General features: G+C 45.3%; 1 protein-coding gene across 1 annotated transcript in view; it reads right to left on the minus strand.

The window, feature by feature from the left end:
- Positions 1-12,438, minus strand: part of Oca2 (OCA2 melanosomal transmembrane protein) — a 329,902-nt gene that overhangs the window by 225,647 nt on the left and 91,817 nt on the right. The window contains exons 5-7 of the mRNA XM_015480040.2: positions 10,289-10,346; positions 9,162-9,234; positions 1,698-1,858 (exon numbers count right to left, since the gene is read on the minus strand). Coding sequence (XP_015335526.1) covers positions 1,698-1,858; positions 9,162-9,234; positions 10,289-10,346 — 292 coding nt within the window. The remainder of the gene's footprint in view (positions 1-1,697; positions 1,859-9,161; positions 9,235-10,288; positions 10,347-12,438) is intronic.

Consider the following 12,438-nt stretch of genomic DNA (forward strand, 5'->3'; position numbering starts at 1 on the left):
CCCACAGAAAACTCTCCACACCCCATGTCACAAGAGCCTCACAAGAACAGGCCTGACATGGAGCCACATGTGTTGCAGGCAAACCTGCCCTCACATTCTTGTCCCCAGCAGAGCAGGGTGCCAGGGACAGATGTAGAGGGGCAGCCTGGTGGACAGGAGAGGAAACTTTCTCTGGGAGGACTAAAGTCTACACACAAATCACAAAGGAAATTGAAAATAGGAATTCTGAAATTGGTCGAATCAGAGAAGCACATGCATAAAAGAACAGGAATTCTCTTAAAATATTTGGGTGCTCGTAAAGAGCATATTCAAGGAAAAAGTGTTTTAGTAAAGCTCTTGTGATCTTTGTGTTTCTGGAGCTGGATTTGTACGTGGGCATTTGGGGAGTGTCAACATGTTATGAAGAGCCTTCCTGTGAGTGCAGGGAAGCTTGATATAGCTCATTTAATTTGAGTTATAAATATGCATGTGCTGAGAAGGCAGCTAGACAGCAGGAATTAGCTCTAGTGTTCTATAGCACAGTGGGGTAACTATAGTCAACAATTTGTGATCTATTTCAAAACAACTAGAAGAGTCTGAAGCTCTCTTACACATAGAAATGATAAATGTTGGAGGAGATAGAAATGCTAATTACCCTGATTTGATCATTACCCATGGTTATGCATGTATCAAACTATCATGCCCCGTAAGTAAGTATGCATCAATAGTGTATCAATTAAGATTTATTATTATGAAATAATGTTTTAAAGAGAGCAGGTTGTCCCACCTTCTTCTGCATAAAGGTCATGGATGCGGGGTTGGCAGAGGTGTGTCCTCCTCTTTCATTACCAGTGAGCCCCTTGCCAGCGAACTGTGCAGGACCAAGGTTATGTCCTCAGACCTCAGCCAGCGCAGCCGGCTTGGAATGTTGTATTGTACCAGCCACTGACCAGGAAATTGCATCCTTGTTCATAATTAGGCCTTTGCTCTGTGAACCACACTCTGCACAGCAGGAAAACGTGAGGGGTACAGCCCTGGACACAGGCAGGGTTTTCTCCCACTGGTTGGTTATATCAAGGGAAACTCATGAACGAGGAATATGACTTCCGTGCAGAAGGCACTGTGACAATCCAGTGGGGTCGCTGAAGCCAGCGCTCAGGAGATGGGTCAAACTGCAAAGAGAGGTGTCCTGCCTTTGATGTCCATCCCTGCTGCTGGCTCTCCTATGTGTAGACCGCCTTTAAAGAATGTGAGCTGAAGACCAGGCACAGTGGCCCACGGGTAGAGATGCAGAAGCTCAGGGACCTGTGTCCTCTCAGCAATTACCCACAGACACAAGGCAACTGTGGTGTTGGCGTGTCTTCTATACCATAGGGTAAGGCCCAGGTTGAGTGTTGCTTTACAACAAAAACTACTTTCAAATATAGAATGTTTCCCTGAATGGCCCAGTAAAATGATTCTGAGGGAAGAACTCACAAGTCTGATTTTACTGAAATGGCAAGAGTTTATAAATGATTTAGGAGAAAAAAAAAAAAAAAAAAAAGGTGGCCGGGGAGGAGAATTTCAATAACAAAGGGGGAGATAGGCGTCAATGGCTTGACTGATAATGGCGCTATTGCCTTATGGCTTTCCATCAAATTCATTCAAGAGGAAACCTAATTTATAATGAGATGAAATGAGATTTTTACAATTCCTTTCAAATAACACATAAGCATAACCTGCTGCTGCCAACGCCGCCTGGAGCCCGGTGCATCCGTCTGGGTCACCTCTACCAGGACATGTTCTTCTCTCCCGGAACGACCTGGCCCACCAGTCTCCAGGGCCCCTGCCAGGTCCACCTGGAGCAGCATGGAGTCTGCATGGCTGCTGAGGTTCACAGCTGAGGGCACGTCAAGGTGAACCGCAAAGCAAAGAGGAGAAGTCCAATGTCCCCCAACCACCCACTGGACACACATCCTCTTTGGACAGTGCACAAAGATAATGCACGCTAGGTCATTTCCTGCCATGGCCCCACGCCCTTGACTACCTGTCTCTTCAGCCCCTCTCTCCCACACATGCAACCGGTTGTGCATCACTCACTGTGTTTAGGACCCTCTGCTGAAAGGTCTGTGAGGCATCTCTCTGACGTTACTGACTGTCACCTCTGTTTTCATTTTTTTGCAGCCATCATAAAACTACCCAAGCTCATGAGCTCCCAGTGGGCAGAAGGCCAGATGCCTGCATGAATGAACACATGAACGAATCCAAATCTACACACACATCCTAGGATGTCAGGTCCATGTGTCTACAAATGAGAGATCACAAAAGGTAAAGAATTTTGAAATTGGGTTCTGCAGTGGCACACAACTGTAATCCAAGCTACTCTGGAGTCTGAGGCAGGAGGATGGCAAGTTTGAGGCCAGCCTCAGCAACTTAATGAAACACTGTCTTAAAACAAAAAGGGCTAGAGATGTAGTGATATAGCTTAGTGGTAGAGCATTCCCAGGCTCAATGACCAGTACAGAAAGAAAGAAAGCAAAAGGAACCAAAAAAAAAAAAAAAAAAAAAACAGAAAGAGAGATCTAAAATTGATGGAATCAATGATGCTCACAATAGTGAGAGGGTAGAAATTCCTTCAAAGCACACTGAAAGGCTCTTGATCAAGGAAGAACTGTTATAAAAAGAGGCTCCTTCCACCTTACCACAGCCTCCCATGGTACTTAGGGCCCCACAGCAGCTCTTCCCCACAGCTCCTAAAACCCTGCACGTATATCTGATACAAATGTAGGAGCCCCTGCTCCTCAGCCTCTACCTGCCCCCGGCTGGCTCTAGAACCTCTCACCCTTGCTACAGGGTCCTAGGGGGAAACAAGGTGTCTAAAAGTGACAGAGAGTCTACACAACCTCTAGCCAGTCAGTCTTGATCCAGAAGAAAAAACTGTTGTAGATAGAAAAATAAATTTCACAATTGTATGTGTTTGATGTCAGGTCTCCAATGTCTTTTAGCAGAAGCTCACTGGTGTTAGGATGATTCATGAGCCAATTCCTTTGTTCTTCCTTAAATGAAAGAAACAGCTAGCTTATAGAGCAGACCTGGGGAGGCGGGGTGGGGGAGAACTTCCCTGTTGCCAGAGTATCTACAAGATTTGCATTGAGTGTTGGGGAGGGTCGGTGAATAGTTCATTCTTTTCATTGTTCCTCCGGCAAAATGTATTGTTTTTAAAAAAATTGCAAAAGCTTTCTAGTAAAGAAAGTATCTTATCAGTCCTGTTGTCTATGTGAGAGAACAGAAGGGACAGCTGTCCCCAGCCCTCGACTGGACAGTCCCTCCACACACCTCTACAGCTACTTGAGCCTCAGAAAGGACAAATGGAAAATGGAAGTCACACACGGGGCAGAATGTACAAAGAAAATGCCCGAGAGACTCTGCTGCTTCTGCTATACTTCAAAATTATTCCTGTCCTGGTCTTTCCCCCAAAGCAGACGCAGGACAAATAGCTTAGCACAAAATAGATTCCAGACCTTGCAGACACCAGGAGGTGGAACAGTGCCACCTGGAGGCTACCATCAGAAGCACAGCAGGCTTCTTCCTCAGGTATTTGAGCAGAGACATGGATAAGCAAAGCCTTTGTCATGGGGTCTCAAGCCCTCCTGGGGAGATAGATAACCAAGTAATATTAATTAAAATACTCTAAAATTAACCATCCACATGGAGTTCACACAAAATCCAAGGGACAGAAGGCCTTCCTTTCCTCTCATCCTCTGGATGCTCACCACATGTTCAAAGCCCACTCTGAAGTTCCAGCAGAAAGGATCCACCAGACTGAGCCCCACCCTCATGTCCAGCTTTGACACTGTCTTCCAGCTACAGTGAACTGTCCACTGTGATCCCAAACACGCAGTTCCACATCTCCCTCTGAACCAGAGCCTTTGACCCACAGGCTGCCCCTGCCCCACATCCTCTAAGTCTGTCCTTGACCTCTGCATCTCAACCCAAGTAGGTTCCACCACTCCTTCCCACATTCTAATGCAGACTGCATACTCTGCTATTAAAGTGTTTATTCACACTGTACTACAGTTTGTTTTAGATTTTTCTGCCCAACTGATCTAGTTCCTCAAGGGACGGAATTATTTCTTATTTATTTTTTACTTCTCGTTACATTAGATGTCCCTAATCACTATTTGTTCAGTTAATAAATACTTGTTTACAGCATCATCATGGAAGTTTGATGAAACTAGCCCAGAGTCCCAGCCTGCGGGGAGCAAGGAGAAAAGAAAACAGAGAAATCGCCTCCATTTCACCAGCTGCATCAGCTACAATCTTCCTGCTTTTCCCATTACCTAAACCCATTATTCTAGATCTAACTCAAGACTCCCTCTGTGACTCATCCTGTGAGCACTGAGGCTCCCTCCTCGAGCCCCTGGTGTGCTTCTCCCTTCTACTCTGCTCTGCTCTGCTGCTGGCTGTGTGGAGTAGGCAGCTGTCCTGGAGGCCCCACACACCGTGTGGAGGAAGATATGAGCTACCCCAGGACATGGAACAGTCCAAGAGAACCTGAAGAGGGACCTTCGCTTGCACCTAAACTAAAAAGCCTTCAAAGGCTTACCTTTCAGTTTGCTACAGAGCCGTCCAAGGTGGAGCTCAGTTAACACCTGGTGAAGATTCCCTTCTTGGCCAAACTGTGCTCTGGCTCATCTGAGCCCTCATCTACACTAGGCCTTAATCTTGGCCTCATCCTTGATTTGCTGGTCTTAATTCTAGTAAGATATCATTCCATCCCTCACATCTGATCAAGTTCCTCTTTTTCCCCTGTTAACATGGGAGTCAACCTGGCTAGACCACGGCATGCCTAGATGTTTGGTAAAGCATTATTTCTGGGTGTCTATGAGGGTATTTCTGAGATGGGCATTAGAACTGGTCCTCCCCAATACAGGTGAGCATTATCAAATTCAATGAGGGTCCAGGTAGAACCAAAGGGGGAGGAGGGGGATTTGCTCTCTGCTTGACGACGGAGATGAGACACTGTTCTGCCTTAGACATTCCAGGCTCTCAGGCCTTCAGGTGTAGACTGGAATCTATCCCAGCAGCTCTCCAATGTTGATGCCCTCAAGCTAGAGCACTGCTTTTCCTGGATCTCCAAGTTTGCAGAGGACAGACTGTGGACTTCTCAGCCTCCGTAATCATGTGAGCCAATACTTTTTAATTTCTTTATATGTTTTTTCCTTATTAATCTGGCTTTTGTCAGTTTAATTTACAGGTCCCCATTGGAAAGCCTAGGAGGGTAGGGGGAAGATTGTAATAACAACCCTACACTGGGCATACTGTTTCTTTAACATTCTGAGAACCCTGGCTACAAGACAGAGAGAAAGAGAGAGAGGTGGGGGTGGGAAGAGAGGGGAAGGAAAGAGGGAAGGAAGGAAGGAAGAAAGGAAGGAAGGAAGGAAGGAAGGAAGAAAGGAAGGAAGGAAGGAAGGAAGGAAGGAAGGAAGGAAGGAAGGAAGGAAGGAAGGCGTGGGGTAGAAAGATAGAAGGAGGGAGATGGAATGAGAAAAAGAGAAGGAGGAAGAAGTGGTGGTGAAAAAGGAAAGAAGGAAGGGAGAAAGAAGGGAAGAAGGAATAGGAGAGGGAGGGCTAGAGGAAGGAAGAGAGGGAGGGAAGGCAGAGGGAAGGAGGGAGGAAGGAGGGAGGGAAGGCAGGAGGGCCAGCCTCAGGAACCTGCAGGTCAAGGTTTGCCGGCCTCCTCATTTCCTCATGACCTAGGCGCCTTTGACAGACCTTCCTCATAACAAGCATAGACAACAATTCAGGGACAAAGAACTTCAGGTGCCTGCAATTACAGGTTTCTAAAATAAACCCTATAATTACTGAGCTGACACAGTCTGACTGTTGCAAGGAGACACAAGTTCACCAGGGAATGGTAGCTTTATTATTCCCCAACTCAGGGGAAGTGGTGCTTTCCCCCAAAGCCCTTGCCATCACAATAGACACGGCCACTACCATGTACCTCCTCCAGACCCCATCCAGGGGGCCAGCCACAGGTCAGTCAGAAAGGGAGGGCACAGGGCTGTTTGCTCAAATGACAACCATAGGATGCTGCCATTGGCCTTTCAGAATCAGTCCTGAATCACCTCCTACCCCAGGTCTACACTTAATGCACTTTCCCTGAGAATCACCCTTAAAAGTTCTAGCCCCTTCTTAAAATCCAGCAGTGATTTGCTCTCTGGGGCATCCAGGAGCATCCTCTGTAGTGTCTAATTCCCCAGCTCTTCTCCACGCAGGCCCAAGGACAACTGCTTTCACAAACCCCTTCAGTGGAACCTTAGTCCAGGATCTTGGGAGAGGATGCATGAGCTTCCACAGGAAGAAATCCATAGGAAATCCATAATACAATCATGCATTTTCCCAAGGAGCCAGCAGGGAACTCACCAGCCCTCATAGAAGGTGATGCTCCACAGACTCACCAGCACCGCTACCTTCTTGCCAGGCTCCCTCCACCCTCTCTCCCTTCATCTAAACATGCAAGGCACTCGGAGAGCAGAAGAAAGAGCTCCCTGATCACTCCTGCTGACAAGAAAGAAGGGCTCATTGGAATAGACGGGTCACTGAATCCTGGGCAGGACCTGGCACACTTGACTTCTCAGGAAGAAACTTTATCAAAATGTTTTAGAAAAAAGTGATACACTGCAGATCGGTGGGATGGACAGATGGCATTTTTTGTTGTTATGATCCATCTTCTTGTGCAAATCTGCTGTGCTTACCTGAGCTATGTACTGACTGATAAGTTGTCGGTGTTGGTGTTCACCAGGCTGCCCAGGCAGAGCATTGAAAGCGTCCAATCACCAGACTCCCTCAACACCTCCCCACCCCCCCCACCTGTGTCTCACTGAACAATGTCTGATCAGGATCAAGCCCCTCCCACCAGGTTCTCTGCAGGTTGTAACTACCTGAAGTGAAACCACCCAGAGGGAGGGCAACATCCATATCCCAGGGGCCACCATGAAGCCAGGACTTTGAGAAGGCTCCTGGAAGAGCCAGGGAAAAGAAGGAAGAAGTCTTTGTTTTTTGGTTTTTGGTTTTTTTCCAGCCATAGAGGTGGAATGGAGGTAAAGGAAGAAGAATGAGAAACAAGTGTTTATCAAAATCTTAGAGCTCTTCAGTTCTCTTTCAGGAAGACACTTCTTAGACAAAAGTCAAATCACAATTTTAAAGTGGTGAAGGAAATACAAAGACAAGAGGAAGTGCTCAGTTGGGCATCAGAGCTACTCTGTCCTGGGGCAGGTGGACTGGGCACTTCTGGTTTTTGAGACAGAAGGATGAACATGGACCATGATCCTGAGCTCATTTAAAGACCTTGAGTGTTAGGCCTTTCCAGAGGGCTGCTGGTACCTTATGTGTGTAAATCACTTGGCTCACAGAGAGGGTCTCCTGGGAAGATGAGGGAGATTCCCCAGAAGGGCTTAAGAAAACAAAACTATGCGGCAGACTGCAACTGACTTTGAGGAAATGACCCAATTTCCTAAAATTTCAGTGATATAAGGGATACCAGAACACAAGCACTAAAATCCTGACAGTCTGTGAAAACTGAGATAGCTACTAAGTGACTAACCAGGAGGGTAGTATATGCAGCATGAACACACTGAATAGAGGGATGATTCATGTCCCGGGTCAGGCAGAGTGGGATAGCTGCTCAAGACTACATTATACCGCTTAGAACAGCACACAATTTAAAATTTATGAATTGTTTAAATTCATGTAAATTTTTCAGTTAATATGTATGGACCACAATTAACTGTGGGTAACTGAGCTAAGGGCAGTGGCACCTGCCTGTAATCCCAGCAGCTCTAGAGGCTGAGGCAGGAGGTTCATGGGTCCAAAGCCAGCCTCAGCAAAAGCAAGGTACTAAGCAACTCAGTGAGACCCTGTCACTAAATAAAATACAAAACAGGACTAGGGATGCGGCTCAGTGATCGAATGCACCTGAGTTCAATCCCAGATACCCCCCACCCCACAAAAAAAATGTTGTTAACTGAAACCTTGGAAAGTGAAACTATAGATGTGGGGAATTAGTGTAATCAGAAATTCTTGACCTGGCCAGAGCTTCCTCTTCCTCCTTCTCTTTCCTCACCTTCTCCCCCATACCACTCCCCTTTCCAAGAAGCATCCCCTCCCAGGGCCCACCACTGACTCCCACTGCTCTGAGCAGTTTTCTGGGGTCTCATGCTCAGGCATCTGAAGCTAAATGTCTATTCCAAGTGAGGCTCTGGCATCCAGTCTTAACTGAATGTGTAAACAACTGGAAAAGTGCCCTTTCCACCAGAAAAGGCTGGACAAACATGAGTGAATGGCTTACTGCTTCTTCCAAAATGAGGTCAGGGCAAACAATAAGCCTGAAATCTTCAGGAGAAACAAGGTGGGGCTCTGCTGTCCTGGCACAAGTGTGGCCACCACACTATAGAAACAGGCAAGCTCAAACCAGGAAATTCAGAAACTGCTCAGGTGTGAGCAGTATGAGAACAAGCTCAGGGACTCAGGGGTAGAGATGTTTATATCTTCTTCCAGGCTTTTCTTCCAGGAACCCCAGCAAGTGCCCACAGGGAAGACAAGACTGGGGAGAATTCAGAGAGAGCAGATCCCAACATTCCCAGTTGGAAAAGATGGCAACCATTGTCAAACTCCACCCACATCCCCCTCCTCTATCTCCCCAAAGGTGTAAAAACCCTAATTTGCTTGGGAATTGCATCAAATCTGGTAGTTGAGGGTGCTGCGGAAACCCTGTAGCTGGGAGAGGGGAAGAGGGAGAGAGTAGCTCTACGCAGTGGAAGGGGAGGATCAGAGCAAGTCCTTGCAGACAGTCTGGCTAGAGGCCTGGTAATTCCAAGTGTCTAGTGCACCAGATTCCCATAGCAACCACAAACCTGAGCACAGGTGACTTCTGACTAGATTTATATAAACCCTCCAACTAGTGCCTACAGAAGGATATGGCTCATCGCCAATCTTAAAATCTACTGACCTCAGAATCTACTCAGAATCCTATAGAATGTGTGTGGCTTTTAACAAAAAGTTACAAAGCCCACACACAGTCAAGAGGAAACACAGTATGAAGAGACAAAGCAATCATCAAAACCAGGTGACAGCTGTAATAGTTCCTGCTTGGTGGATCTGGACCCTGGGCGACGGACCATCTCCTTGTATATTTTGGATACAGTAGCTTTCCAGCGGTGACACAGCCAACAACTGCCAGAACTTTCCTTGATCTGGATACAGGCTGAATAAAATCTGTAAGAGTCAGAAACATCTAATGACAGATTTAGATATGAGAGCAACAGGATTTAAGTAATTTTGATCACTGTTAAAAATAGAGATATGATGGTGATGATTTATGCATCCAAATTTCAACAGCTTACTCTGAATAGCTTTTTCTTAGATATTAAAATATTCTCATTCGTTATATGACGCTCAGCTACAATGGGTCTTGATTATCGATATTTGCCAGCTTTTAGGATTAAATATCCAACCACAAAATTAAATTGTCAAAAGTGAGTAACTATGGTTTGCCCATGTAGGAGAGCCAGAAGAATGTGGCCTCTGTGATGGTTATAACGTGTATTTGTGAAACCTGCAAAGAACCTGAAATGCCATCAGAAAGTAATGACAGTAAAATGACACATTATAGAAGTTCAAAACAAATTTCTCATATTCTATTTGAAAGTGATACAAATCACAAAATCTGCATCTCCCAAAATAATGCTGAATAGTAGACACCAAGCTCAAGTCAGCTCCAGAGACCAAGGGAGACCTGGCTCACTCTCATCATTGAAATCCCAGCACACCCTCCAGGCCTTGCCGAGAGAAGCTTCACAGCCACACAATTGTGTGAGTAGTGAATACAAGGGCACATAGGTGGCAAAAACAATAATAATAAAATCATGAAGTTTTCAGAGTTCAGGGTAATTGTTCTGATTCGTGCAGAGGTCTCCTGTCTCTGGACACTGCTCCCTCATAGGTTTTAGGAGTTGACTGCACTGACTCATTGCAGTCATCATGCACCACCCTTGCTGTCTACATGTCACATCCAAGAGGAGCAGATATATGGTCAGGCACAGTGGAAGGACAGGCTTCCCTTGCCACCCTAGTCCACCACCCCCATATGTCTTCAGCATCTCCTTCAAACAAAGTTCAGAAAAATGGGCAAAGAGGGACAAAGGATGGATCCCGCACCTTAGATCCTCCCGCCACCCAGCCCAAGGAACCTAGGAAGCTAAATCCACCCAACAAGCCTCCTGCACTTTCACTGACCCCACAGAGGGCTAGGAGCCGCCATGATACTCACAGAGCACACCACCACAAAGACAAACAGACCCGTGACTTTCACCCACTGCAAGCAGCGCCTGCAAGAGAAAAGGCGGGACGTGAGCAGTACGTGGCCACAATCCTGTTTGCGAGTGGACAGACCTGACCAACCTCAGCTGCTTTTCTGATGCAACTGAGTTATCTCCATTGGAAATCATGTATCGTGAATTCTTTCCATAACATGGTATGGAGAACTCTGGGCCAAGAAACCTACTGCCTCATCAAAAAGGGATTGGTGGAGGCACAAAGAAATCAGTGTTAACCCTGAGCATTTGCATACATCTTCCAGCTCCTGAAAATAAAGCTCATGATTTGGTACTCTTTGCTGACCTTCTGAAGGCTCCAGTTCTGGTTTTCTGTTTTGTTTTTCTTTTTTCTGACAAATTAATTGAGTTCCTTACCTTGGCTCTTCAATTCACACTTATCAATTAGTTTCCCTTAAGTTTTCCAGAAGGTAGAATTATAGATTTACCATCAAATATAAAAACAAATAATTCAAGAAAGAAATTGCAAAGTTGTGACTGTTTTTATTAGCAAGACCTTTTCAAGAATTCTATAGGAGATAACTTGACAGGTCACATACACAGCCCAACTGAGGGTTTCCAAAGTTGTTCCAACCCTGTCACTATCACCCTCTTCATAACTGTGGCCCCCAGACCCTACATGAACTTGAACTCAGTCTGCCCTCTGCAGCCCCACAGTCCACCAGCTACAACCATACCACAGGACCTTTACCTCACCAATATCCTCCCTGGCTGCAGTCTTCATCTCTGCTCATTCAGCCACAGATACCACCTCTTTTTATTTTTGTGTTATTTATTTATTTTTGTAGTTGTAGATGAACAAAATGCCTTTATTTTGTTTTTATTTTTATGTGGTGCTGAGGATTGAACCCAGTGCCTCACAAATGCTAGGCAAGCTCTCTGCCACTGAGCTACAGCCCCCACCCTGCATTTCATCTTTTTCTTTTAATATTTATTTTTTAGTTATAGTTGAACACAATACCTTTATTTTTATTTATTTTATGTGGTGCTAAGGATCGAACCCAGGGCCTCACACGTGCTAGGCAAGCGCTCTACGGCTGAGCCACAACCTCAGCCCTGCATCCCATCTCTTAATGGCACTATTGCTTGCTCTCTTGCCAGCCGCTCTGCTAGGGCAGTCACTGAGGTGGTGTGTTTGCTCTGTCTCTGCACAAGGAATTGTACTGGCACATAGCCTATACCAGCTATATGTTTGCAGAAGAAAGGGAGAAGATCTATGTTGGGACATCTTTTTTCTTACTCTCTTCACTGAGTTGAGTTCCACACTTGGAAAAATCTGATCCTTTGAAAACGGTAAAGTCTTATTTTCGCATTCTCTTAGACTTAATGAATTTGATGAATAATCATTTCATGCTTCCAAATTATGATTCAACAGCTCCTACTTAAATAGGAATCAAAATGACATTTCTTTTTAAAGAATGAAGCATTAATTGAGCCGTTCTAGACACAAATTTCTTTCTACATAACTGACATGTACAGCAGAGCTGACAATCCACAATAAAATATTTTTTACAAGTTTCTTCACTAATCTAGCCCAGCACTTTCTAGACATATTGTTAGCCACTTTCAGGGACAATAACCAGTTCTTTCAGGAAAAAGAGGCTGCCTTTCTAAATGACTGTGCATGTGTCTCTAAAGTTGTTTTGTTGTTGTTTGTTTGAACATGGTCACCAGAGAAATTTACAAGGAACCAGACAAAATCAGTGTCATTCTGACCCAACCCTTTCAGGTGACCTCGAGTAAACTTTGCTCATTATAATATTAAACTCTGCACCCAGAGGCATTCCTACCCACCACTTTTTGAACATTTGATACATGAAGAAACATAATATCAAATTGAACATGTTCAAAAATGTACCTACCTCTACATGTGATGACCAGTCTTTTTTGTATGAGTTTCCCCAATAAAAACCCCTTGCTTTGTTTGCTCAGGTGACACCATGACACCTTGTTTATAAGTAATAAAACTATCTCCTCTACATCCCTATCTCTTTTTATTTTGAGACAGGATCACAATAAGTTTCTCAGGGCCTCGGTAAGTTGTTGAGGCTGGCTTTGAACTTTCGATCCTCCTGCCTCAGTCTCC

This window comes from Marmota marmota, unplaced genomic scaffold (assembly GCF_001458135.2).
Source record: "Marmota marmota marmota unplaced genomic scaffold, marMar, whole genome shotgun sequence".
Taxonomy (NCBI): domain Eukaryota; kingdom Metazoa; phylum Chordata; class Mammalia; order Rodentia; family Sciuridae; genus Marmota; species Marmota marmota.